Here is a 27,455-nt window from a genome sequence, read left to right on the forward strand (position 1 = left end):
ATGAAAGTGAGATTTCCACTGGACAATTGCTTTAAGACAACATCCCGGGCTTCAGGTCTTCTTGATATCACTTTCAAGAGCTGAATTACTTACTGTTATACTGTACTCCCTTGGCAAACCTTCTCTGTAGGCTCTGGTTCATTGACTGCAAACCAGCTGGAATGCTTTTGTTTCCTAGCTGGCCAGGCTCGGTGCCCACCAGCTTCTTAAGAGCCGAAAACATTTTGACGGTCCTCTTTGGGAACTCTGGATTGATACAAGAAGTTGTCCTTTAGTGTGTGTGTGTGTGTGTGTGTGTGTGTGTGTGTGAGAGAGAGAGAGAGAGAGAAAGAAAGAGTCAGTATCCTGCAGACACACACCGAAACATCAAGTGATTATTTTATACGTCTGTCAAAAATCGACAGGTAAACCAGAGTCATGATTTATGGTCTGGGATGTCTTCATTTTGCTTTCCAGTTCAGTAAATCGAGGACAGTTTGGAGGTCTCCTTCACAAGAAGCACCTGTTCTGTCAAGCAAGGTGATACTTTGTCAAACAGTCTTCAGTGATTGAGGCAGTTGGTTGCATTCTAATAATAATGTTCAATGGAATCCATCAAGTAGATATCTGCAAAAGAGAGACAGAAAATGTAAGAACATTCATGGATTTTTTAAAACTTCACCCACATGTTCATACAGGGAGAAATAAAGCAGTACCTGGTAAGTATGCCATATCAGATGGTTTAATGAATCAAATCCCATGTTGTTTACAGAGTACCACAGTATGAGTCATAATACCCATAGAACCTGGAGGTCAAACAGGGAAATGGTTCCAATTGTTTTTCCACCATTCATTTTTCCCATAAGGAATTATAGAAACACTTGAAATAAGGGCTGTGTTTTGTGTAGGCTACTCACTTTGGTGTGACATTTTGATAACTGTGTCAATGTCTCTAGGACAAGGAGATTTATCAATATGTACACCTGTATTTACCCCCCAAAAACGAAATGCTAAATGTGGCTATCTTAAAGAATTACAAATGCGATGATCTGAAAGAGACTGATGAATTGAGGCAAAGGTAAGAATCTCTGGATTAACTATCTAATGTTAGCTAAATGTAGTAATTAATAAATTGGCTAACTGTATTTAAAATGGACAATTCTGTTAACTGTCTTGTGCAAGTTTTAAATTGAAACAATACCTGTTAGCAAAGATGTCAGCTAGAAATGACTTGCTGGGATTTGTAGTTTTGCATGAGGTCTACTTTGATGCTAATTAACATTTTCGAATCTGAGAGTGAATGGGGCAGAATATATTAATAAGTCACCTTGTCCGAGAGAGATTCGCATGGTTATCAAAATATCACGCCAGTGTAAGCCTACATGAAACACAGCCCTTATTTTTAAGTGTTTCTAAAATGCCCTGTGGGACATATTTATGGTGGAAAAACAATTGGGACACTTTCCCCGTTTGACAGATGTTATGGGTATTATGAGAACTCCACTGTGGAGCTCTTATACACGTCCTAGCCCATCTGAAGTTGTCAGGTAGCTAGAAGTGTTATGAATTCAGTAGAGCAGAATTAACTAATAATTTTAGAGGAATAACGAGGTTTCTATTAATTATTGCATTCGCTGACACGTTTCATCCATGGGCTATACAGCGCTTATCATTCTGTGCACCCTTTCTCACACGTGTCACATCAGAGCCTGAGCTGACATCTAGCCAGCTGTATAACGTTGTAAGCTAGTTAACTAGTTACCTAAATATGCAATAAAACATTCCACAAACAACCTGCCGAGTGCGTACTACGACAGCCCGATTTACATTCGTGCATATCCTGGATTTTATCCACTGTCTTCTGCCCGTGTTAACTGCTACGTGTCAAGACTGCCCACGTTCATTGGTATTCAATTCTGCCGAGGCTAACATAGCTAACTAGCCTAGCTATCCGTCACAACATAGCTATGTCACATCCTCGTCTTCTCGACCTGTGTTTTATCATGAATTCGTTAAATTACCTGACAGTCAGCCACCGAACAAACCATCCCAGCCCAATGGTTTATGCAAGAAATCTGGGAATCATTCATTTGAAAGCAATAAGAGCCATTTCCCTAGCTGGCTGCTATCCTTCATCATCCCGACGACAACTGCAGAACATCAAGAAGAGGAGTTGGATAAACCTTTATTTCAGGCTCAATGGTGCCCCTAGTGGAGCCAATATATGGCGAGTACACACTGTACAGTACTAACACTTGTTGGCAGGCATGTCGTTTGTTTTGCATTATGTAACAAATTGACCATATTAGGCTACATGCACTTTTACACCCCTTAATGAATCATGTGAAATGGGAAGTGATGTGATTCAACATTTGCACACATGTGCCACACACCAATATAGTGCTTGTCAAATTGTTTTGCTGTCCCCAATAAAAATCTGATAAAATAAATAAACATCTTCCCAAAACAAAGGCATGATTTATTTGTACAAAGCACCTGGTACAGTATTAGAAAGCAGAGTCAAGTACTACAGTTAAGTGCCACAAACAAATTGCACACAACTAGGGTGGTTAGTTCTATGACTGCTTCAGCCAAATATAAACATCTTTACAATAGAACAATGGGAGTATTAATATTCCATTTCCAACCAACCCCCTAAAGTCACAACAAATATATATACTTGAACCGCATTCCACCACCATGACCAACCCAAAACGCACCCGGTTGCCCCACTTGGCCAAGTCCAATTATTCTTCTGATTGTAAAAGTTGCTAGGACAGAAGTTTAGCATTTTGGAGAATAAACTATGCAAAGTCCAAATGGTTAGTTAGTGTTTTAGTTTCCCTTGTAGATTCATCAAGGTTGACTGGGTCCGGGTTCCTTGTGTGCCCGCTTCACTCAAATTTGATTCCTTGAGCTAGAGGAAGATCCTTGCTGTAGTTGATAGTACTGAAGGGGGAGAAGAACAGTTAGAATAGGAAAACTGTGTCTATCAAGTATCCATTCCACCCCCCAAATGCTCAATTACATAGTCTGTAGTCGTTACAACCCTCTATAAAAGGAGCATGATAACCCAAATATACAGACGGGAGACCCAGGTAAAACCATGGTTTATAGTGCGGTGAATTTGGGGCTTATGCGTTAAAGAATTTACATGGCAGTGTTCCAACTGTGATAGAGGGTCTGCCATAAAGATGAGATGTGGAACAAACTGAAATATTCCTGTGGGGTGTGATCTGGCAGAGAGCATTTATTTTATTCACTCACCATGTGGACCTTCTCATGTACTGCTTCCAAGAGTCGCTGCCTGACTCCCGTCCACCTCCTGTGTGTTTCTCCCCACCTGGAAACAAACACACACACGTCAGCAGTTAGCCTAATGCAAACAGGGAAGCCTACAGACAGAAAGACAGATAGCCAACGCACCAAAGGCTCCTCCAATCTCAGCTCCGCTGGTAGGAATGTTGACGTTCACGATGCCGCAGTCCGATCCTTTAGGTCTAGAGGAAGAAAGCATCTTTCCAATGAATAGGCCTACCTCCACTTTCCAATGTCTACTATATCACTTAGACTAGATGCTATATTGCACCGTACACACAGCGTTGTGTACTGTGGTCCACCTGAGACCGTATTCTTGTTGTCCATCAAGTGGATCAAACCTGTTTTCAAGCTAAGACCCAGTCCTCAGCCACAACCCAAATCCCACTAACATTCAGGAACCACGTCGCCTCAGAAGGACTTCTTCATACACAACACCCAGCTCTTACCCTAGCCAGCGGAAGACTCGGCCCATGTCCTTGGTGAAGATGCTGCTGGAGAGGCCCTGCTTGACCTCATTGTTCCAGGCAAACGCCTCCTCCTCAGTCTGAGTGGACAACAGATAAGAGTTAGCAGGGATTTAAACCCCCCCCCCCCCTCCCCGAATAACCAAGAATCAAAATGAGCCAGTAGCCACCTTCTCTGGTTTTCAACATTGCACAGGGTACAGTTTACCTGGTTGAACCAGACTAAGTGCAGTGTTACGTCTCCTTTAACCAGGCTCCTGAGACAGAAGGTAATGGATGCCCTACCTGGAACTTGAGGACATAGAGGATGGGGACGAATGTCTCTGTGTGAACGATGGGCGCATCGTGAGCCAGCCCTGTGATGATGGTGGGCTCCACGTAGTTTCCAGGACGATCCATCACCTGGCAACCAAAACAAACTCTGATATTCCCACTTTTCAGCTTTTATTTGACAGCTATTGCGTACATTAGCAGATAACGGTTTGTGGTCTTATTTACGGTTTCTACTGGGTTCCAAATTGATCCATTGATCATTTGTGCTAGAGCTAAAAGAGTAAAGGATTGTGTAGTGCAAGTGTCATTTTTCAACTTAAGGTGTGTCCTCTTATAATGGCATATAAACATTACTTTTATTTAAACAGGTTTTTCTCATTGAGATAAAATAGATTTTTAAAGAGAGACCTTTAGACTACATAACAGCCCACATCACACAGAGGTGCTCTATGTACACAGCAGGAGCACAGTACCTTTCCTCCACACACTACAGTGCCACCCTGTTGCTTGGCCTGTTCGATGGCTGCCAGGTACTGGTCCACAGCCTGCTTGGTGTGGAGCGGGCCGTACATAGTGCTCGCTGTAGGGGAAAAGGGGGGCGTCTATATTAAAAACATGCACCATGTTATTCACACTTGTATTGTGGTCACATGTTCAACCACCTTAGTATGGAAGTTGAACAGAATTTGCTGATCCATTTTACAGAAGCACTTACGGTCCCAGGGGTCTCCAATGCGGACTTGTTTGTAGGCTTTGGCTACCCTCTCCACCACTACGTCATGGATGCTTCCGTGCAGCATCTAAAACAAAGTAATCCGTATAAAATAATTTAAACAGGGCCTTGGATTGTAGTTCAGAGTGTGACTGCTGCATGTGTGCGTTTCATTGCTCAGATATGAGCATAGTAGTCTATATGTTGCCGTCAACTTACCAGCCTCCTGGTGGTGGTGCAGCGCTGTCCAGCAGTTCCCACAGAAGCAAAGACGGCAGAAGGCACCACAAGGTTCAGATCAGCATCCTCAAACACTGAAGACACACATATTGCCAACTGAGAAACATAACCGTATATACACACTTCCTGAGAAATTAAATGGACAGGCTATTATTCTCAGTCGTAATTATCATACCATTTCGTGCTAGCTACTCTGAGGCAATTCATAATATGTCTGCTCATGCATGTATAACGTCGCAGTATCATGACAATAATCAACAAGGCTAGTGTCTTCACGCCCTTACCTATGATGGCGTTGTTCCCGCCAAGCTCCAGCAAATTACGACCTGTACAAAATCAACACTATTAAGTCATCTTTAAAAAAATAAATAAAGCAATGCGTCCCAAATGTGGTCAAGTTTGGTTGAGAGGTGAAAAAGGTGCCGACTCACCAAACCTCTCCTGCACCAACATGGCCACCATCTTGCCCACGTGGGTGCTGCCAGTGAATGAGACCAGGTCGACGCGCTCGTCCTTCGACATTGCTGTGCTGTGGGGTCGAAAGGGAAAGACTAGTGTAAGAAATATGTTGGACACTCCCTCTTGCCTACATCCAATAAAATCCTTTTGTATTTCTAGGGAGTAGTGTACCAGGAGAAAGGACAGAAGACCGTCACTAGGGGAGAGGACTCACCCGATGTCAGCGCCACCGCATGTCATGGAGCAGATGGCACCTGGCAGGTTGTTTTGCTCCAACACCTCAGCCACGATTCTGTTGGAACACGCACGGACACAACTGAGCACAATCCAACTAAATCCTACACATCTGTGTGTTGCTGAAAAATGGTTTGGTGGTCTAATTGAGCCTCGTCTATTTTGGAGTATGAGTAAATGTAGTCTACATTCGCTCTTCAACGTGACAGTAACTAAAATAAGAGAATTTGCATTAACTCTTCAATCTCTGATAAAATACCCCAAAACACCTACTTGGTTACAGCTACACTGGTTAGAGGGGTGGTGGGAGCTCCTTTCCTAGAGGAAAATCAACAAACATTTCAGAACTGGAATAGGAGCTGTGTACATTGCCATAATGTGAACCTGATTCCCTTTAAACAGGTTTGAGTCCTTATAGCTTAGACTTTGTCCCCTTGCAGAAATTATTTGCGACATGGTGTAAACATTAAAAGACATCACTAAAATGAAACTGGCAGAGAAAGACTGATACACAATATCATCTCAATGATGTAGAACAGTTAACAGTGTGAACCTTTAGGCACTCACCAGAGGCAGACGTTGCCACAGATGAGGGCGATGGCGTTGTTCCAGCCGTAGACGGCCACAGGGAAGTTGAAGGCTGTGATGATGCCCACCAGACCGACAGGGTTCCACATCTCAATCAGCGCGTGGCCCGGTCCTAAAGAGACATCACATTACTTCAAATTGACCAAATTGTATTTAACACCACCATTTCCTATCCCAAGATTCTCTAACATCCAACTACGGTCCTGGAAAAGTATTGGGTGTGCAGGCTTGTCTTCCAGTCTTAAAAAAAAAAAAAGTACCTTTATTTAACTAGGCAAGTCAGTTAAGAACAAATTCTTATTTTCAATGACGGCCTAGGAACAGTGGGTTAACTGCCTGTTCAGGGGCAGAACGACAGATTTGTACCTTGTCAGCTCGGGGGTTTGAACTTGCAACCTTCTGGTTACTAGTCCAATGCTCTAACCACTAGGCTACCCTGCCACCCGTGGGCCCGTATCCACAAAGCATCTCAGAGTGCAGATCTAGGGTCAGTTTAGCCTTTTTAGATTATAATGAATAAGACTACAGGGACAGATGCTAGATATGTGGCCCTGTTCACAAGTTCGTGGTGAGCAACTGATGAACAGGATCGTGTGTGTTCGAGCAGAAATGGCACAAAAAGCCTGCACACTTTTCTTAAACCAACAACCACCCTTCGGTAAATAAGACAACATTTAATGGATTGTTAACTGCAGACTTACTTTCAGAGGGGAGAACTGGACCGCCGATCATGCGAGACAAGCCAACAGCGTAGTCACAGACGTCAACGTATTCCTGCACCTCGCCGACTCCCTCAACATAGATCTTTCCCATCTCCAGGGACACCTACAAACAGAAAACAGTTTCCCTTTTGAGCACTGGTCCATTTTGAGTACCGCATCCCTTATTAGCATGGCTCTGTCCTCTCCCCTGAAACACCAAAAGAGACAAGCTCTAGCATGGTAGTGTCAAAGTCTACGGAGCTGCTATGAATCTCATCATCGTAGTTATGTTGCCCTTTTACTGTGTGTTTGCAGCCAAGACTACAGCGGTCACATTTGTGATAGGTCTTACCAAACTGCCCAGGACTTTGATCTTTTTCCTCAGTGCGTCACCAATCTGACGCACAATCTCTCCTCTTTTCGGGGCCGGAATCTAGATTTGACGAGAAAATGTGATTTTTAGTGTTGGCGTGTTCAAAAGGTGAAATGAAATGAGCAATGAAGACACATTCTTGGTTAAGCCACCATACTTACATCTGCCCACACCTTCCAGGCATCCCTCAATTTCTGCACAGTTTCTTCATATTCTGCCATGGTTGCCTGAACAAAGGAAACAGTATCCAGTAACTTCACTACATTAACGTTTTGCATTGGGGTCAGTAAGGCTCCTTTAAGAGAGACTTTAAAAAAAAAGTGTATAAAGTAACTTTGAATCCAGGTCAGATTATTAATATTGGACTCTTGATCTTTAGGGATCATTATGAATATAAACCTGGTTTGGCTCGAACAATTAGCAACTGACGCCTTGAAGACAAGGCCATTCAGAAGCTTTTGGAGAATGAGATAGTCAGCCAATTTAAACAAACAATGTTGACATTTGGGTGAGCAGAATTGAACAGAAAACCACAATTGGGGCCATGCACAATTTCTATGTTAAATTGCAAAATGGTAGCAGTGGTTTATATTTTTAAAAATGGTGACCGTGGTATACTCTTAGAACTGTGAGACCTTATTGTCATTACCTGGCGTACTCTGGCGATGGGCTCATTGTTGGCAGGGCAATATGAGGTGATGACCTTGAAGAAAGAACACTGATTAGAACACCCCACCACAGGAGCAGGGAAATGATTACTGTATACAGTTCACAGCCTTTGAATTGGATACTTCATTGCTATCTGAAGCCACTGAGATAGCAGTGCACTTTTCAACACACACTGTCCACTACTTATACTTGACATTATGTAGCTTACTCTTCATACGTTAGTCTATAAAGAATACAGTAAAAGGGAATGGTGTCGATGGGTTATACCATGATACTGCCTGACAATTGCATTGGGGGTTAGTGAGTAAATTAAAATTACTACGTTTTCAGTACAATTTAATCAAATTCAACCTTCTATCATATCTGGCCGATAGGTGTCACTGTAGGGTAAGACATGTGCAGTGCGCAAAAAAATATATAAACGATAAAAGAAAACTGTAGGAAGTTCTTTTTACATTTACAGTGACTTCATAACTGCCTCGTTAAGTACTGTATGTCTGTAAGTGTCATGTAATAGTTTGACAGCTGTAAATCTGTCGCACGGCTTTTTGTTACCTGTAGAGACCATGTGCTAGCTAGGTAACGTTATGCTAGCCAGCTAGACCGCGTAAAGTAGGTTCCTGTAGTCTCAAGAAACTCGACGACGTGTCTCGGTAGCAAAGTAAACCAGCTACCTAGCTAACTTAGTTTGCTATGCTAACCAAGTACAGTGGAGACATATTCACATAGCTACTGAAATTGGTTGAATTTGATTACTAACGCTACATTGTATATAACCTATCAAATGTGTCAATGAATTAAGAAACTTAAAAGTCAAAGCAACAAACTATTCGGACAAGTTTGCGTAACATTTTGATCTGTCTCAATTGTCAAACTTGGGCTTTTAGCTTAACGTACTAAGCAAAGTCTACTATGTGGCCTAGTTAGCTTGCCGATAATGTCTGGGTTTATATTTAGAATTCAGGACCCACATAACGTGTAGCTAGCTAATCCCCTTGCATGTTTTACCTCTCCTTTGCCTCCCCAGTTCCCGTTGTAAACACCGTCATTATCCTCACTCAGGCCTAATTCTTTCAACCAGGCATATTTGGGCTGGTTTATCAGAAGTGTAGACATGGCTGCTGATTGTTGGTAGCTGATAGTGAAAAGTTTCTTTCGAAGGGCCCAGTGCCGTACAATGGTTAATGTGAAGCAGCGCTGCATGGTTGGATATCCGGTGCAATAAACGGCGTGCTCCACCAGTTCCACTTGGGCCTCGTGACATTCGCCAGTGATTGGTCCACGCGCGGCACCTCCTTCAGACATAATTTGTTAGTACTATCCGGGATCCTTGGGGCGTTCCAACTCTAAACCTCTTATCTTACCCTAACCCAGTAGTGTAAAGTACTTAAGTAAAAAATACTTCAAAGTACTACGTTTTTGAGGGTATCTGTACTTCACTTTACTATTTATAATTTTGACAACGTTTAGTTTTACTTCACTACATTCCTAAAGAAAATAATGAAATGTTCACACTATACATTTTCCCTGACACCCAAAAGTAGTCATGACATTTTGAATTCTTAGCAGGACAGGAAAATGGTCCAATTCACGCACTTATCAAGAGGTCATCCCTACTGCCTCTGATTTGACTGACTCACTAAACACAAATGCTTCATTTGTAAATTATGTTTGAGTGTTGGAGAATGCCCCTAGCTATCCGTGAATAAATAACAAACAAGAAAATATTTGCATCTGGTTTTCTTAGTATAAGACATTTTAAATTATTCATACTTTTACTTTTAATACTTTTAGCAATTACATTTACTTTTGATACTTAAGTATATTTAAATCCAAATACTTTTAGACTTTTACTCAAGTATTATTTTACTGGGTGACTTTCACTTTCAGTTGAGTAAGTTTTCTATTAAGGTATCTATACTTTAATTTGACAAAAGTATGACAATTGGGTACTTTTTCCACCACCCCCCTTACCTTAACCATTTTACATTTCAACTTCAATGGGGGGAAGGATGTCCCTAGGACTCTAGACTGCAAGGACCCCCCCATACCCCCTCCCTCCCTCCCTCCCTCCCTATTCATGACACAAACACCCCTCTTCTTGGTGGAGAGAATTTAGCTTATATGCTGCAATTCTACATATTTTGTCATGGGTTGCAAAGAAAATGTTGACCTTTTGAAGCAAATTGTCTTGCAATTCTCAACATGTTCCCATGTCTAATGGCCGTGACTCATATCTCTCTCACTAACTTTAAGCATCAGCTGTCAGAGCAGCTTACCAACCACTGTACCTGCACACAGCCAATCTGTAAATAGCCCACCCTACTACCTCATCCCCATATTGTTATTTATCCTCTTGCTCTTTTGCACCCCAGTATCTCTACTTGCACATCATCGGCACATCTATCACTCCAGTGTTAATGCTAAATTGTAATTATTTCACCTCTATGGCCTATTTATTGCCTTACCTCCCTACTCTTCTACATTTGCACACACTGTACATAGATTTTTCTATTGTGTTATTGACTGTACGTTTGTTTATGTGTAACTCTGTGTTGTTTTTGTCTCACTGTTTTGCTTTATCTTGGCCAGGTCGCAGTTGTAAATGAGAACTTGTTCTCAACTGGCCTACCTGGTTAAATAAAGGTGAAATAAAAATATCAGCCAGGGAAACTAATTGTTTACACTTTATGATAGAACATTCATATTTTTGTTACCGGAATTGTTAGGATTTACTTGTGATCACTACAAAACTACTTATTTTGCTCAAATAAAGATTGAATTAAATAGTGTTTTCTTTCAAAGATGGGCCTGGCTGAGAATATAACATTCAATTTTCTACCTGAGTGTGGCCCTGTTGGGTGCATTTTCTACATTATCTTGTGGCCATAACAAAACAACTTGTTTTATTTACTCAACTAGAGATTGAAATAAATGGTGTTTCTTTAAAAAGATTGGCCTGGCTGACATGAAAACAAGGATCCACAGACACAGAGGCTGATTACCTTTCTGCACATGTCTTTATTTACAATGCTGGCTACCATGGTTAACACTAACACAGGACATTGAGTGCTAACTTAATTGACTCAGAAAAGTAACAGAAGTAGGCCTACAGTATCACAGCGAGGTCAAACAGGTGTGTGTTAGTCAGGTTATCCAGTGTCCACAGCAATACTATTGATTATTCTCTACCCCCAGTGAATGTGGTGTACTATGGTTTTAGCCATGGTGTCACTAACCCTTGTCTTTTCTCTTTCTCTGTCTTCTCTTTCTCTGAGGCTCTTGGACTGTGTCTGAGGACACTCTGCCCTGACACCTGGACGTGCCTGGCACAATCCCAGCTGGCCCCCCTCTACCTGTTGCTTTATGAAAAGCCGTCAGACCATAGGGTCTTGAAGTGTTAGTACTCTCTCTATAGTCATTATGGATATTGTCACAGCCTGCTGGCCATTAATACTGGTATTGCTCTTTCCTTAATGAAATGGTGAAAAAAGGAAGACTATGCTTTCATTTTTAAATTAAGACATAATGAAGACATTGTTAGATGTCATGCAAACTGCAATTGTGACTTCTTTCCCGAATGATTTCCTACGGCTGAGCTATTTTGTCAGTTATCAGTTATTCCATACCAAGGCTAGATGAGGCTGAATGGCAACAACACCACACACAACTGCAATGCAACTAATTCATCTCATTGGCAGTAGTGTAAAGTATTTAAGTAAAAATACTTTAAAGTATTACTTAAGTCGTTTTTTTGGGGTACCTTTACTATTTATATTTTTCACTACTTTTACTTCACTACATTCCAAATGAAAATTATGTACTTTTTACTCCACACATTTTGCCGGACACCCAAAAGTATTACTTACAATTTGAATGCTTAGCAGTACAGGAAAAGGTCAAATTCACACACTTAATGAGAACGTCCCTGGTCATTCCTACTGCCTCACATCTGGTGGACCCACTAAACATAAATGCTTCCTTTGTAAATTATGTTGGAGTGTTGGAGTATGGCCCTGTCTGTCACTTTTACTTGAGTCGTTTTATGTTAAAGTATCTTTACTTTTACTCAAGTATGATTTTTTAAGTACTTTTCCTACCTCTACTCATTGGTACATGACTGTTCAGTCTGTTGAAAATTCCATCAATGTAAATAAGGATTTCTTGGTTGAATCAAGGTTTTATTAAATATTCAAAAAGGGACACACGTACAAAAAACAAATTTATTGAAATAAAGTCATTGACAGGAAACGTGATCTACTACATCAATTAGTCTCTCCCCTTCTTTATTGAACCTTTATTTAACTAGGCAAGTCAGTTAAGAACAAATTCTTATTTACAATGACGGCCTACCTCGGCCAAACCCTGATGATGCTGGGCTAATTGTGCGCCGGCCTATGGGACTCCTAATCACGTGTTGCAGTAGTACGTAAGACAGTGGTTCCAGAGGTTAATTGTGGATTTTAAACCTTCGAGATGAAGGGTAAGATCATTTGCTAGCCATGCCCAGTAATATCCATAAACATACTTTGTGTGGATATTACCCACGGATGTTCAGGAAACCTATCAAATATCTACTTTCAACAGATGGAGATCTTCATTATAAGTGCAACCAGGTCAAAGACTCTCAGGTCAAAGGTCAAAGACTCTCCACACCTGGTCAGAACACCCGAGGAGACAAATTCTATAAAAACAGCTGTTTTTTTTTCATTACCCAAATGTATGAGCCATTGATTCAACACCTTTATATGGCATTACATTACACTCAAACAGAAAGTGATTTTTAACTGTGTGATAATAATACTCACAACAATGACAGCAGGTTAACTGCCTGTTCAGAGGTACCTTGTCAGCTCAGGGATTTGAACTTGCAACCTTTCGGTTACTAGTCCAATGCACTAACCACTAGGCTACCCTGACACCCCAAGTAATAATAATAATAATGAGGTGATGAAACAGTCCAGGTCAGCCAGGCCCATTTTTTTTTAAAGAAACACCATTTATTTCAATCTCTAGTTGAGTAAAATCAGTAGTTTTGTTCTGGTCACAAGGTAATGCAGCAATTGCGCCCAACAGCGCCACACTCAGGCAGAAAACGAAATGTTATATTCTCAGTCAGGCCCATCTTTTCAAAGAAAACACAATTTAATTAAATCTTTATTTGAGCAAAATAAGTAGTTTTGTTGTGATCACAAGAAAATCCAAACAATTCAGGTAACGAGCCTAACAGTCAGGCAGAAAAATCGTTCTATCCAAAAGTGAGAACAATTTGTTTCCCTGGCTGATATGGCTGCTACTTATAAATACTATAATCAGGACATAAGAGACATAAGCAGTCGCTTAGAGCCCCAGTCAGTCATCTACAGTCACTCATCAACCAAATCTCGCTAAGGGCCCCCAAAAGGCTGCAGCACACCCACCTTTGACAAATACATCTCCATGTGAAAAGGAGTCCCATGGTCTGTTTGGTCAATGAGCTCAATGTATTCCAAACACTCAGTGGGAGAAAAAGTACTGTCATACTTGAGTAAAAGTAAAGATACTTTAATAGAAAATGACTCAAGTAAAATTGAAAGTCACCCAGTAAAATACTACTAGAGTAAAAGTCATAATAGTGCTTAGTAGTGTATACTTAGTGTATACTTAAGTATCAAAAGTAAATGTAAAAGTACAAATAATGTCAAATTCCTTATATTAAGCAAACAAGCAAAAGCACAATTTTCCTGTTTTTGTCATTTATGTATTGCCAGGGGCACACTCCAACATTCAGACATCATTCAGACATCCCTCTAGTGGTGTGGGGGCTGTGCTTTGGCAAAGTGGGTGGGGTTATATCCTTCCTGTTTGGCCCTGTCCATGGGTATCATCGGATGGGGCCACAGTGTCTCCTGACCCCTCCTCTCTCAGCCTCCAGTATTTATGCTGCAGTAGTTTGTGTCGGGGGGCTAGGGTCAGTTTGTTATATCTGGAGTACTTCTCCTGTCTTATCCGGTGTCCTGTGTGAATTTAAGTATGCTCTCTCTAATTCTCTCTTTCTCTCTCTCTCTCGGAGGACCTGAGCCGTAGGACCATGCCTCAGGACTACCTGGCATGATGACTCCTTGCTGTCTCCAGTCCACCTGGCCGTGCTGCTGCTCCAGTTTCAACTGTTCTGCCTGCGGCTATGGAATCCTGACCTGTTCACCAGACGTGCTACCTGTCCCAGACCTATTGTCTTGTGCTGTTATAATCTCCACCCGGCACAGCCAGAAGAGGACTGGCCACCACTCATAAGGCAGCAGGGTAGCCTAGTGGTTAGAGCATTGGACTAGTAACTGATAGGTTGCACTAGTAACCGATAGGTTGCAAGTTCAATTCACTGAGCTGACAAGGTACAAATCTGTTGTTCTGCCCCTGAACAGGCAGTTAAACCACGGTTCCTAGGCCGTCATTGAAAATAAGATTTTTTTCTTAACTGACTTGCCTAGTTAAATAAAGGTTAAAAAATAAAATAAAAAATAGCCTGGTTCCTCTCTAGGTATCTTCTTAGGTTTTGGCCTTTCTAGGGAGTTTTTCCTAGCCAACGTGCTTCAACACCTGCATTGCTTGCTGTTTGGAGTTTTAGGTTGGGTTTCTGTACAGCACTTTGAGATATTAGCTGATGTACGAAGGGCTATATAAATACATTTTATTTGAATTTGATTTGATTTACAAACTAAGCACGTGTGTTTAGTGAGTCCGCCAGGCAGTAGGGATGACCAGGGATATTCTCAAGATAAGTGCATGAATTTGACCATTTTCCTGTCCTGCTAAGCATTCAAAATGTAATGACTACTTTTGGGTGTCAGGGAAAATGTATGGAGTAAGAAGTACATTTTATTTATGAATGTAGTGAAGTAAATGTAAAAGTAGTCAAAAATATAAATAGTAAAGTACAGATACCCCCCCAAAACGACTTAAATAGTACTTTAAAGTATTTTTACTTAAGTACTTTACACCACTGCAAACACTGATCCCAATAATTTAGGTAGCCTAGAAAACAATGCTCCCCTCTGGTATGTTCTGTTGCGAACTGTCTGGGACTCGTTGTTGTTTCCCTGTTTACTACTCAAAGATATTTGACTTATTAAATCAAAGATGAATTTAACTGAAATACACTCGTCTCAAATATATTAGCATAACTAGGCTACATAGAACCACTGCGGACCAATTGTAAAGTAAGAGAATTTTCTTCACGTCCCAGTGCAACATGCCTAGATCTGCCCACGGGGGCGTGGTTTACGGTAGCGGTCTTTGAAATAATCGCTCGTATCACCATATTCCAACGCGGGATCAAGTTATCTCACCATACCAGGACAAGGAGCATTTTAGCTATCAGTTTATTCCAAGTAATAATTTAACACTGCAACAATTGATAGGACAAGTAGTGTAAATCTAAGACAGTCATCAATGCAGGACCCACTCATTTCATTCATACTGACAAACTAGAAATGCCATATTATCCCTGTCAATAGTTGGAGTAGGATTGCAGGGCACCCTGCCTCAGACTCAGGATGTTTATTTTCTAGCTCACAAACTACATTCCTTTTCTGTGATTATTTATTTTATTCCTTCATGTCTCTCACTTTTGTCTCACATGATCTATTCAGCTCTCCTGTGTCCCACTCCCTGAGATCAACCAAGTGCTATTCACCAGGCATGGGCTGATTCACTAAACTGTGAGGAGAATTATCCTACTGCAATTTGAACTAGCCCTGCCATCCCTATTTAGACAGTGGGACCACATATGCATTTGCCTGTTCTCTTTTCTTTGTGGATTCTGTCTAGCACAGTCTAGTGCATTTTACATTTGAAGAACACCAACTACAGATACACACATGCTTGTTTGAGCATCTCAAAGACTACATTAAATATAGAATCAGTTTGACGAGGTGAAAAACATATTATTTTACTGTTGTAACATGCAGTGGGGAGAATTCTATTGTCCATATCTGGAGCCCAGGCTTTTGCCAAAGATGGTAGTTCTCATCTTTGGACCACACATGCTTTAGATTGCATTTTGCTAAGGCACTTGTCTCTCTCTACATCGGTCAGCTACATTGCTGACCAGGGTGGGATCCTTTTGACACGCCTATGGGGCCTGGGCACACAAATGCCCTTAGAGAGAAGGGGGAATACTGAAGCATGCGTTGATGACACTTCTACAGTCTCTATCAGAGGCCCAGGCTTTTGGCATATAGATGGTAAATATTTAGCTAGTACTGTGAAAATGCGTGCACCATGAATTCTTGAATTGGAATTTAATTTACTGAAACAATCTCATCTGAATACATTCAAATCTGTTTCTCTGAAGTTAGTGACAATGTAACTAATGATGACAGTAGAAATAAAATGTCAACTAAACAGTTCAGTTTGATTTATTGTAAACATCATAACTGTATTGATGCTCTGTGATGGGAGATTCAGATTAATTTAAGCTTTATTAGCATGAATGACAAAGACACTATCGAAGTCCGATAATGACATCAACAATAACAGTAAAAAAAATAAAACATACTGTGATTAGAGAAAGGGGATACCTTCAAAAACGTTTATTGAAGGATATAAGCACTTTGTTACAGTGGGACGGACTGTAAATTGATACAATGTTAGACTTTATAAGAAATCCCGCTATGCCCTCCGACGAACCATCAAACAGGCAAAGCATCGATACAGGACTAAGATCGAATAGTACTACACCGGCTCCAACGCTCGTCGGATGTGGCAGGGCCTGCAAACTATTACAGACTACAAAGGGAAGCACAGCCAAGAGCTGCCCAGTGACACGAGCCTACCAGACGAGCTAAATAACTTCCAAACTCGCTTCGAGGCAAGTAACACTGAAACATGCATGAGAGCATCAGCTGTTCTGGACGACTGTGTGATCACGATCTCCGCAGCCGATCTGAGAAAAACCTTTAAACAGGTCAACATTCACAAGGCAGCAGGGCCAGACGGATTACCAGGACGTGTACTCCGAACGTGTGCTGACCAACGGGCAAGTGTCTTCACTGACATTTTCAACCTCTCCCTGTCTGAGTCTGTAATACCAACATGTTTCAAGCAGACCACCATAGTCCCTGTGCCCAAGAACACTAAGGTAACCTGCCTAAATGACTACCGACCTGTAGCACTCACGTCTGTAGCCATGAAATGCTTTGAAAGGCTGGTCATGGCCCACATCAACACCATTATCCCAGATACCCTAGACCCACTCCAATTTGCATATCGCACCAACAGATCCACAGATGATGCAATCTCTATTGCACTCCACACTGACCTTTCACACCTGGACAAAAGGAACACCTATGTGAGAATGCTATTAATTGACTACAGCTCAGCGTTCAACACCATAGTGCCCTCAAAGCTCATCACTAAGCTAAAGACCCTGGGACTAAGCACCTCCCTCTGCAACTGGATTCTGGACTTTCGGATGGACCGCCCCCAGGTGGTAAGGGTAGGTAACAACACATCCGCCACTCTGATCCTCAACACGGGGGCCCCTCAGGGGTGTGTGCTCAGTCCCTTCCTGTACTCCTTGTTAACTCATGACTGCACGGCCAGGCACGACTCCAACACCATCATAAAGTTTGCTGATGACAGAACAGTGGTAGGCCTGATCACCGACAACGATGAGGCAGCCTATAGGGAGGAGGTCAGAGACCTGACCGTGTGGTGCAAGGACAACAACCTCTCCCTCAACGTGATCAAGACAAAGGAGATGATTGTGGACTACAGGAGAAGGAGGACCAAGCACACTCCCATTCTCATCGACAGGGCTGTAGTGGAGCAGGTTGAGAGCTTAAAGTTCCTTGGCGTCCACATCACCAACAAACTAACATTGTCCAAGCACACCAAGACAGTCGTGAAGAGGGCACGACAAAACCTATTCCCCCACAGGAGACTGAAAATATTTGGCATAGGTCCTCAGATCCTCAAAAGTTTAACAGCTGCACCATCGAAAACATCCTGACGGGTTGCATCACTGCCTGGTGTCGCAACTGCTCGGCCTCCAACCGCAAGGCACTACAGGGGGTAGTGCGTATGGCCCAGTACATCACTGGGGCCAAGCTTCCTGCCATCCAGGACCTCTATACCAGGGGCGGTGTCAAAGGTTGGCTGTAAAAATTGTCAAAGACTCCAGCAACCCTAGTCATAGACTGTTCTCTCTGCTCCCGCATGGCAAGCGGTACCGGAGCGCCAAGTCTAGGTCCAAGAGGCTCCTAAATAGCTTCTACCCCCAAGCCGTAAGACTCCTGAACAGCTAATCAAATGGCTACCCAGACTATTTGCATTGCCCCCTCAATGGAACGCTGCTGCTACTCTCAGTTATTATCTATGCATAGTCACTTTAATAACTCTACCTACATGTACATATTACCTCAATTACCTCGACATGGTGTCCCCGCACACTGTACCGGTACCCCTGGTATATAGCCCCGCTATTGTTATTTACTGCTGCTCTTTAATCATTTGTTATTCTTATCTTACTTTTTGTATTTTCTTAAAACTGCATTGTTGGTTACGGGCTTGTAAGTAAGTATTTCACTGTAAGGTCTACTACACCTGTTGTATTCTGAGCATGTGACAAATAACATTTGACCTGAAGCGTGCTGGGCCCATAACCTAGAGGTTACTATTTTTCAATTTTCATTTGTATAGTAACATACCAGCAAACTGTAGTTAAATAAATATAAATACCTACAATCTATAATTACACGGGTATTGTTCATGTCTTGCTTTTGAATCACAAACTATAACAATTTAAATATAATTTATCAAGAGGAAAAAAGTTGTGACGTAGATGTGGGTACTTTTATTTACTTCCGAGTAAGACTGTAGAAATGGCGGGTGTTAACAGAGATACAATGGATGATTTGGAGGATGGAGAGATTTCTGGATCAAACTCTGATTCAGAAATGGGAACCACAGTTGACGTTAAACCCCAGGTAAGAAAATAATTAAATCAGACCTTCTTAAACATTAGCAATATGGATTGTTTGATTCTGCAAACGTGGGAATGGAAGCAAACGTTAGCTAAAGCTAGCTACGTTCGCGACGCTAGCTTTGCAACGTAGCTACAGCACAAATTGAAGAACAGTCTTTAGTTACAGTTTGCTAGAGGAGCACGTTGTCCACAAAGATTGCTATATTTTTTGCAGGTCTCATTGGTCCCAGTGCATCGAAAGTGTGTGCTACATTTAGCTAGCTAGCTTGCGTTGCTATGGTGTGGCCACTCAAGCTAATTTATGCTGCTGCATTTTAACTAGGCAATGACTAAACTAATGACTAATCTCGGTTATCTAGAAGTACAATTATTGCAAAAGTGTCACTTCACACGAATCTGTCCACGGTAAATTAACTGTTACATGTCAACTACCGGTAATGAGCGGAGCCTACTACTTTGGTATTAACCTGTACAATTTTATGTAAAAATGTAAATACCCAAAAGTAATTATTTATCATGAGGGCCATAAACAATACCTAGTTATACTGCCAAAAATATTAAAATCACACCTTTCTGGTATGAATAGCTATAAATTGCTGAGGTAATCACTTTTCAGGACTCCAGTACACAGTACAAATATGAATATACAAAAATGAAAAATCGCACATTGTTTTCCTATTATAAAGTGGGGGGAATAGGGCTTGAAATGCTTTCTAAATAGGACTTACTATAATATTTCACCTTATAACTGTAAAATACAAATATAGCACCATTTCATATAACTTACAACAGAGCATTTTCTGCCCAGCGTCCTCTGAGCGAAGCAGAGACGCCATTCAAATGCCTGCTGACTCATTACACCATCGGCTTTAAGCACCGATTCATCCCTTTGTGACGAAGGGAAAGTGGTCTTGTGTCAATTCTACAAAATTATTCGGTATTTTTCATGTTGAGAGCTCTAAATCCATCTGAGAATATCACAGTGAGATTAAACTGATTTTGCTGCCATCTCTAGGGTCTCCTGTTTCATATCCAGTATTGTAAGCGGAGCTGCGAGTATCACAGGCGAAGGAAATCGATCCTTTGTCTGGATAGGCCAGAAAATGTAACATGTCACTCCTTACGCAAGTGAAGTGTCAGATTTTACATACTGCATGTCAGATGAGAGAGGAGAATGGCATGTGAAGTGGGACCAAGAGACCATCCACGGAGTGCACAACTATTTATTTTGCCCATTCACAGAGCGCCCTGTATATATATACACACACACACACACACACACGTAGGTGGGAATCAGTCCAGAACCGCTCAGTCAGGCGTACCAGACTTTTAAATGGCCTTGTATAATTAAATCTGAAAATGATCTGACAGTCTTCTCTTCTCTTACCAACTAGATGCCTGCAGCAGCTCCTGTTTTCAGTGGCCAGTCTTTCCAGAGTAGGGCCCTTCCACAGACAGCCACGTCAGCCACAAGCTACCGTAGCACAATGAGAACCGCGGACTCCAGCGATAGCGAACCAGACTCGGATGAGGACGCAGCAGTGTGGAGGCGGAAGCGGCAGAAGTGCTCCAACGCTCCCCAACCTGCCCCGGTCCCCACTCCCCACTTCGGAGCCCCCCAGGCTAACCCAGGCGGCCGCAAAGTCAACAACATCTGGGGCTCTGTGGTTCAGGAGCAGACCCAGCAGGCAGTGGAAGCTGAGCTGGATTTCCTTGGTGTGGATGGTGCCATTAGCATGGCCAGCAGGCAGGTGGAGACCTACAACTACGTCCTGGCCCGCAAGCTCATGGAGAAGGAGAGGGAGGAACAGGAGCCGGGTGAGGTAGCCATGTTGGACACTCAGCTGGATGAGTACATGAAGCGTGGCGGGCCGGCCGCCGAAGAGAATGGAGGCGGCCATTTTAAGAGGAAGCGATCGGCCAAAGAGAGGCTGGGCCCCAGGGCTGAGATGGACATCGAGGGTCGGTATGAGATCACAGAGGAAGACCCAGACGACAGGGTGATTGAAGAGATAGCCCACAGGTGAGCTGGTTGGTTGGAATGTCTCGGCTATTTCATATTTGGCCATGTGAAATGTTTGGCTTGCCATGCGGGCTAAATAAAATGTCATTATTTTCTTCTTTCCACAGTGTCAACAATATCACACAGTCGTACAATAACCTCATACTAACTTGCGGATCCATTTTCTCCCCTCAAGGCTACAAGAGCCCAAAAAGGAATTGATTGAGCGAATTGTGAGAGTCATTGGGAAGAAGAAAGCAATAGAACTGCTTGGAGAGACCGCCACACTTGAGGAAACTGGTGGTGTGTACATTATGGTATGCATCTGTTCTTGTTTCAGTTTATGTGAGAGATACAGCTGAGTTAATTGACAACTCCTGTTATATGATATCCATAATGTCCCAATTCTCATCGCAATGAATCATCACTTGTGTAACTGCATGCCTTTCTAAAACATATTTGAATTGGTACCCTTATGCTAGATTGTTCTGTAACCATTTGTTAAGTCTGTGTGAAATGATTTGATATGTTCACCTCACTGTAGGATGGCAGCAGGCGACGGACTCCTGGAGGGGTGTATCTCAACTTGCTGAAGAACACTCCCAGTATCTCTAGTGAGCACCTTAAGGTATGACACTTTTGAGACTGTAAAATTAAGTGGCTTTTCATGCACTTCTCTAATCCTGTCCACTGAATCAATGTTGGCTTATCTTTTTTTTCTGTACTCCCTATATGCACACACTACATTTACTAATCACATTTCTGTAAACATTTCATTTTTAAATAGGAAATATTTTACGACGAAACCCAGAAGGAGTACAAGGGCAAGAAGTCAGCGCAGAAGCGAAGGCGACACGTGGTTGCCAAGAAGATGAAGCAGGCCATCAACACACTGAACCTGCAGGAACACGACGACGTCTCCAGAGAAACGTTCGCAAGCGACACCAACGAGGCCTTGGAGTCTCTCGAGGTGGTTGCCGAAGAGGAGGGCCAACAGGAACCGGAACCAGAACCTGCCATGGGCACTGAGGACACACCCGTAGTCTACAATGCTGCCGACCTGGAGGTCTTTTGATCCAAAATGGCTGCCCAGTGTCTGAACTTATGCACGTCCCAATGAGGACGTCCCATGAGGCTGTGGCATCCACTGTGACAGGTGGACGCTGCTCAGATACAAAATGGTGAATGCACTGTAAGTTACTGTCCACGACAGCGCTATGTAATACTAGACCTTCATCCTCATGTTTGTCTAACAAATTAAGTTGTCTTCTTTATCAATCAGTTGAAGACCAAAGCTTGCATTAGTAACGTGCTTACAGAGCAGCTAGTTACTAACCACAGATACCACCTGACTGATAATTTCAACAACAGAAAATATTTTTCTCCATAAATGGATACCAACCCCTCATCTATTTGCATCCTGGAAAGCATAAGATTTAGTATGGCTTTTTTACTAATGCTCTGTTTGTCCACAATTTCAAATGTAAAGTAAAAATATAAGGCAAGAAATGTGTCACCACTCCAAAGGAATGGCAAAATCAGTATGCCAGCTACAGTACTTACTATCTACTGTATATGTTTATAGGGAGTATTTGTTTGTGAGCTAGTTGGATTGAACGGGATCTGAGTGTTTGTCATGTACAGGGGAACTGCACAAAGACCAATCCTTAGAAGTAAGATCAAATCCGGTTTGAGATTTTTCTTTAAATAAAGTTTGTTTGTTCGACCCCTTTTAAGAGAGAATTTGATCACACGCCAGTGATTTTGAGTGTTGTGAAAAATGCATGCATCTTCAGAGGACCCATGGTCTGTTTTTAATTTGTTTATGTAGAGATGGGTTCGGATTATGTTGCGTTGTGAGATAAAGCACTAAATTGTTCCAGTTTCCTAACCCATTGCTGCCCCTCCCCCCTGTCTCTGGACAAGACATCTCGGAAAAATACATTTTCTGTGTTTTAACACATTCCTTACATAAAATATTATTAAACTCATTCATTGTCCACCCTTTGCTTTAATACAGTATGATGTAATCAATTGTATTTTGATTTGTCTTATTTCTTCACATCTGAATGGGTAGTGTACACGATTCAGGCTGCTGTGTTATCTTGCCCTGTGGTGGTCATTGATTGGCCAGTAACAGATATGGGATGGGAAATTATGCTTTTTTTTTTTTGGTCCCCTACTTTTCATACTAATGTGAGTTTATGATTGGGGGGGGAGTTCACAGTAATCATGTAAACACTCCTCAGCCATTCAAGAGACTTCCCGTCGTACGTTTTAATTGACACGCCGAATTTGGCAACACAAGAGCTCTTATGAGGCATCATTTTCGTCATTGTCAAACCCCTTTGTCGGCTTTTTGAATCAGAATAGAAGCCCTTTGCTGTGGTGCAGGGACTTGACACAGTACTAGAGGGCTCAGACAGTTTCTCATGTTGTCATGGCAACATTCATATGGGCAGTTTCTCATTCAAATCGACATACTAAAGTTTATTTTCAGGCTATATTCTAACTGGGCTATACAAATAGCTTTTCTTCACTAGAGCACAGTGCAATGTTGACCTGCACTCAGTCAAAACAGCAGCTGTTTCAAATCATTTCTGGGTAACAATTACCTTACTATGATTGCTTTCAATTAAACATTGTCAAAAAGAAACAAAGCTTCTAAGCAAAGAGCAATTTTTCAAGCAAGAATTTTGCTAGGCATGTCTGGGAGTGGTCTGAGTGGAGAGGGGAAAACTAGCTGTTATTGGCAGAGCGGTTTGGAACTCTTATTGGTCTATTAACTAATATACTGCCTGGTGATGTCACCAAACTTCCCACCTAAACAGGCAGAACTTTCAGGTGGCTTTTTCAAACAGCTCTTAGACTAACAGGCCATTACCACATTATTATTCCAACCTCAGTGTCGAAATATAAAACACAAGAACACGAGCGTTTTTGACTGCACTGGGCCTTTTAAGAATATTAATAACTGTAGCTGACTCATAGAATGAGGAAAGATAGGAAGTTAAGATATAGTCACTGTGTGGGTAGATGTTGAGATGTTAGCCACAGGATTTAACAGCATAACAGAAGTCCTAGTCCTTATAGCAAGTTCAATGGAGATACTCCATTGTAAGTACATCTTAGTCCAGAACTACGCATTTTCGGGATACCGTCCCTAAATGTTATTTCTAGAATTCACCTTCAAGATGCTTGTTACAATTTTTCCTGCACACAGGTCTATACGAGACTATAAAATAAAATCTATACAATTCAGTAGATTACTTCCTAAAACATAACAAACAACATGAACAGCATTGGTCTGAGGTCATGTCTTGAGGGTGTACTGAAGTGTTCTTCCTACGAAGGAGCTGGGAAATCCTCTTGTCCCATCTGGCCCGTAGGGGAACCGGATGACCCCGGGGGGCAGGGAATCCCCCATTAGGACCCTCTTAATACCCAGACGACCCTGCTTACTGCTGCTGCTGTCTTCCAGGGAGGAGGTTTGCACCGCAGTCAGTTTACGCCTCTGGAACCAGAGACTGCTGCTATCGGCCGGGTTCTCGTAGTTGCGTCGACTGAGATCCGGGCTGGTGTCGGGGCTCCTCCACATCTCGGAGGCCAGGAGCGGGGAGACCCGCGGAAGGGTGGGCAGAGGTGCCCGGAGGACCCTGGGGCTGTGGTAGGGGCTAGAGCGAGGGCTGTCCCAGGGGCTCCTGCATACCTGGCCTGAGGAGAACCTAGGCATGTGCATCGGAGAGGCCATCTCGGATTCGCCGGACGAACTCCACGCAGAAGAGTCTTCCCCTCGGACCTGGAGCTGCTCCAAGCAGCGGTTGGCGATTGATACACCTTTACCGGCACCTCTGTTCTCAACGCAGCCTCCCAACTTATTCCCTGCTTTCTTTTTCGATGTCATCCCGATCAGGACGACTCTCACAAAGTCCTCGGACTGGGATAGCTGGTGGTAGGCTCTGCCGGCGCCTTCCAAGTCCTCATACTCTACCAGAACACTTTCCTGGGAGCACAGCTCAGGGTACCTGTTGGCGAACCTCTGGACTTCCTGTGGGAGCTCCTTCCCCGGTCGGAACACCCTCACTGTGCAGATGCTTCCAAAGGGCTCCAGGAGAGTGATGGCCGTTTCCATAGTGCTCCTCTGGGGTGCAGGGACGTCTTCATCACCACCATCGCCACTCGACGTCAGCTCAGCAGAGATGTTCCACATAAACAGAAGTCTGCTGGGCACCTGAACCAAGAGGGACTCTGGTACTGGGTCTTTGCGACGGACCTTGTTGCCCTCCTTGTTGACTTCTAGTTTGGAGGAGTAATTTAGGGCGTAGGCTGTGACTCGCCAATCTTTGGTCAGAGGCTTCATCTAATAGAACATGGATGTAAATGTCAAGTTAATATCTCAATGCCTTGATATAAAAACGTGTTATAACAAAATTGAAGTCAACATATTTAAAACAGGATATTTTTTTTCAATTGCATTAGTTGGAATATTAGGGAAAATAAAAGTATCTCACCTTTTTAAAAGATGTCAGCAGCTTTATGTTCACATAACCCATTTTGTTTCTTTTCACATGTTTTAAAAGGAATGCATCTTTTGCTAGATTTTCATCGGAAAGATAGTGTTCAATTTGGGTCACCATCTTCTGTGTAAGATCAGCATCTGGAGGTGACCAATCATCCAACTCCATGTCTTTATAATTTTCCTTGTAAAAAGGTTGGCAGATAAATCTAAGAGAAATCATGTAAAAAAAAAAACATCTTTCAGACCACAATTACCATACTGTATGATAACAGTATTTAAATGCATAATTTCCTATATTTTGTTAAATTAAAACCACATTCTGGAATCTGTTTACCAAGACTCAAATAACCATAACACCATGGAGTATTGGTTATTCTGGGCATGACAGTTATACAACGAATAGGATCATAAGGCATAGGCCTATATTCTTCAAGAGTCAATGTCATTCATTGATATCCCAGATTGTGCATTCAATTTAAGCCATTCAATGACCAGACATACCTTTTAATTTGTTAACTTGTAGACAAATTAAAACAACATAAATTCATAGATAATATGACTTGCCTGTCTTCAATTATGGGGCTCTCCATTTCTGCTCTCCGTCCCTGGTCCTCCTGAACATTAGACTTTTCTTCTTGCTTTCGAAAAGCTTCTCTGACGAGATAAGTCAAATTTCCTCAACTACAATCTACTTGCAGATACAGGTGTTCATGTCCTCCCCATGACCATTGCGAGCCAATTTATAGTCTCGAGCCGCACCGGTCAAGTGGAGACTGCGGGGGCTGTCATCACGAAGCAGCTCTCGAGTTTGTGTGGTCTCAAAATAGGCTACACTTTTCAATTGTCTGACGAGCCATTCAAAATAACTCTTAACAGGATATCACCAAAAAAGGATATTGCTTCCGTCTGACGTTATTGCAACAATTCAAACCTTTCCCAAGGAGGCACAACTTGGTCATAAAGAAACGGATGTTCTTGAAATAAAAGAAACAAGAGAAAAGTTATACCAGACAAATGATCTCAGGAACGGCCATAGATGGGTATAATAACACCCATGAAATGTAACGGTATGTTATCATTTTCAGCAGCTCCATATGTACCAAAATGTATTTGAGGGTTGGTCGCCACTCTCTTCAGATTTTGAGATCATTTAGATTGCTTCAATTTGGCAACCGGTATTTATGTTTTTTTGTTGCTTTCTGTCATCACCTTGATATACACATATAATTAGACCTATGGTATTATACAGTACTGTAAATATATGTTTTTTACATAAAAGCAAAAGAGAGTAAAGAAAACTGAATGACAATGCCATAAGCAACATTGTTATTGTACAAGTAGGCATTTTATTATCCTTTCCATACAGACATTATCCCACACCATATATAAATAGTCAGTGCTATCTGGGGTCCTTGGGACGTCCATACCCTAAACTCTTACCCTAACTGTAATCCCTACCTTAACCTTAACCACAGCCCTTACCTGAACCTAACCTTAACCCTAAACTTTACCATATAAAATGTCAACTTCAATGGGATAGGGATGTCCCAAGGATCCCAGATAGCACAGACCATATATAAATAACTATATCATGTGCTGATACTTATTATATAAAGCTTTATTAATATAAAATACCATACAGCACTATTGGAACAAGAATAACACCCAAATCATTTCTAGTATCCTTGTGTTTTTTGCTATCATTGTTATGATTATTTCATAATCACTTTTCACTTATTCATTGTCTTGAGTTAGCCTGTTAACTAAACCTGTTAACTCAACCTTGAGTTAATTCAACTCTTCATTATGCACTTGTCCTTCTTTTACTGTTGACAAGCAGCTGGAAAACATGACAGCATCTGATGTCCAGCAGGGGGACTCAAACCTCTGTCCTTCATATCTCTCTCTCCATCCATGTGTAGCAAAATGAAACACATATGTTTATTAACAGTATA

General features: G+C 42.0%; 4 protein-coding genes across 9 annotated transcripts in view; 1 reads left to right on the plus strand and 3 right to left on the minus strand.

Moving 5' to 3' along the window:
• Positions 1-2,138, minus strand: part of LOC110523196 (rab-like protein 6) — a 38,786-nt gene extending 36,648 nt beyond the window's left edge. The window contains exons 1-3 of one of the 6 annotated variants that reach the window (XM_036976784.1): positions 2,001-2,138; positions 360-606; positions 94-246 (exon numbers count right to left, since the gene is read on the minus strand). In XM_036976784.1, the coding sequence (XP_036832679.1) occupies positions 94-223 (130 nt within the window). In that variant the 5' untranslated portion in view covers positions 224-246; positions 360-606; positions 2,001-2,138. Of the gene's footprint in view, positions 1-93; positions 607-1,741; positions 1,941-2,000 lie in introns of those variants that run through there. The other 5 variants (XM_036976786.1, XM_036976783.1, XM_036976787.1 and 2 more) reach the window with 5 other exon arrangements.
• Positions 2,139-2,148: 10 nt separating this feature from the next.
• aldh7a1 (aldehyde dehydrogenase 7 family, member A1) lies at positions 2,149-9,296 on the minus strand. The gene is made up of 18 exons (XM_021601678.2): positions 9,022-9,296; positions 7,994-8,047; positions 7,506-7,571; positions 7,324-7,404; positions 6,972-7,095; positions 6,250-6,382; positions 5,956-6,000; positions 5,663-5,740; positions 5,421-5,518; positions 5,274-5,315; positions 4,969-5,063; positions 4,753-4,837; positions 4,511-4,617; positions 4,050-4,166; positions 3,747-3,844; positions 3,406-3,479; positions 3,247-3,322; positions 2,149-2,928 (listed from the first exon to the last, which is right to left on the minus strand). Exons 1-18 carry the CDS (start codon positions 9,214-9,216, stop codon positions 2,874-2,876), a joined length of 1,623 nt encoding a protein of 540 aa, XP_021457353.2. The 5' UTR covers positions 9,217-9,296; the 3' UTR covers positions 2,149-2,873.
• A 9,519-nt stretch (positions 9,297-18,815) lies between these two features.
• Positions 18,816-22,972, plus strand: phax (phosphorylated adaptor for RNA export). The gene is made up of 5 exons (XM_021601680.2): positions 18,816-18,980; positions 20,374-21,002; positions 21,178-21,298; positions 21,526-21,609; positions 21,769-22,972. The coding sequence occupies exons 1-5, from the start codon at positions 18,876-18,878 to the stop codon at positions 22,054-22,056; spliced, it is 1,227 nt and encodes a 408-aa protein (XP_021457355.1). The 5' UTR covers positions 18,816-18,875; the 3' UTR covers positions 22,057-22,972.
• Positions 22,973-23,228: 256 nt separating this feature from the next.
• On the minus strand, positions 23,229-25,913 carry LOC110523198 (la-related protein 6). Its single transcript, XM_021601679.2, has 2 exons — positions 25,493-25,913; positions 23,229-25,341 (listed from the first exon to the last, which is right to left on the minus strand). Exons 1-2 carry the CDS (start codon positions 25,718-25,720, stop codon positions 24,295-24,297), a joined length of 1,275 nt encoding a protein of 424 aa, XP_021457354.2. The 5' UTR covers positions 25,721-25,913; the 3' UTR covers positions 23,229-24,294.
• Between the last annotated feature and the right edge of the window lie 1,542 nt (positions 25,914-27,455).

This window comes from Oncorhynchus mykiss, chromosome 5 (genome assembly GCF_013265735.2).
Source record: "Oncorhynchus mykiss isolate Arlee chromosome 5, USDA_OmykA_1.1, whole genome shotgun sequence".
In the NCBI taxonomy this organism is placed as follows: domain Eukaryota; kingdom Metazoa; phylum Chordata; class Actinopteri; order Salmoniformes; family Salmonidae; genus Oncorhynchus; species Oncorhynchus mykiss.

Excerpts from the sequence above, each read along its gene's own strand:
- aldh7a1 (XM_021601678.2), bottom strand. The coding sequence starts at position 9,216 with ATGCAGCGCTGCTTCACATTAACCATTGTACGGCACTGGGCCCTTCGA. Across the intron at positions 7,572-7,993 it reads CCATCGCCAGAGTACGCCAG|GCAACCATGGCAGAATATGA; the intron begins GTAATGACAATA and ends TCCTTTGTTCAG. Across the intron at positions 5,519-5,662 it reads TGCGGTGGCGCTGACATCGG|CACAGCAATGTCGAAGGACG; the intron begins GTGAGTCCTCTC and ends TCGACCCCACAG.
- phax (XM_021601680.2), top strand. The coding sequence starts at position 18,876 with ATGGCGGGTGTTAACAGAGATACAATGGATGATTTGGAGGATGGAGAG. Across the intron at positions 18,981-20,373 it reads CAGTTGACGTTAAACCCCAG|ATGCCTGCAGCAGCTCCTGT; the intron begins GTAAGAAAATAA and ends CTTACCAACTAG. Across the intron at positions 21,299-21,525 it reads CTGGTGGTGTGTACATTATG|GATGGCAGCAGGCGACGGAC; the intron begins GTATGCATCTGT and ends ACCTCACTGTAG.
- LOC110523198 (XM_021601679.2), bottom strand. The coding sequence starts at position 25,720 with ATGATTTCTCTTAGATTTATCTGCCAACCTTTTTACAAGGAAAATTAT. Across the intron at positions 25,342-25,492 it reads TGCTGACATCTTTTAAAAAG|ATGAAGCCTCTGACCAAAGA; the intron begins GTGAGATACTTT and ends ATGTTCTATTAG.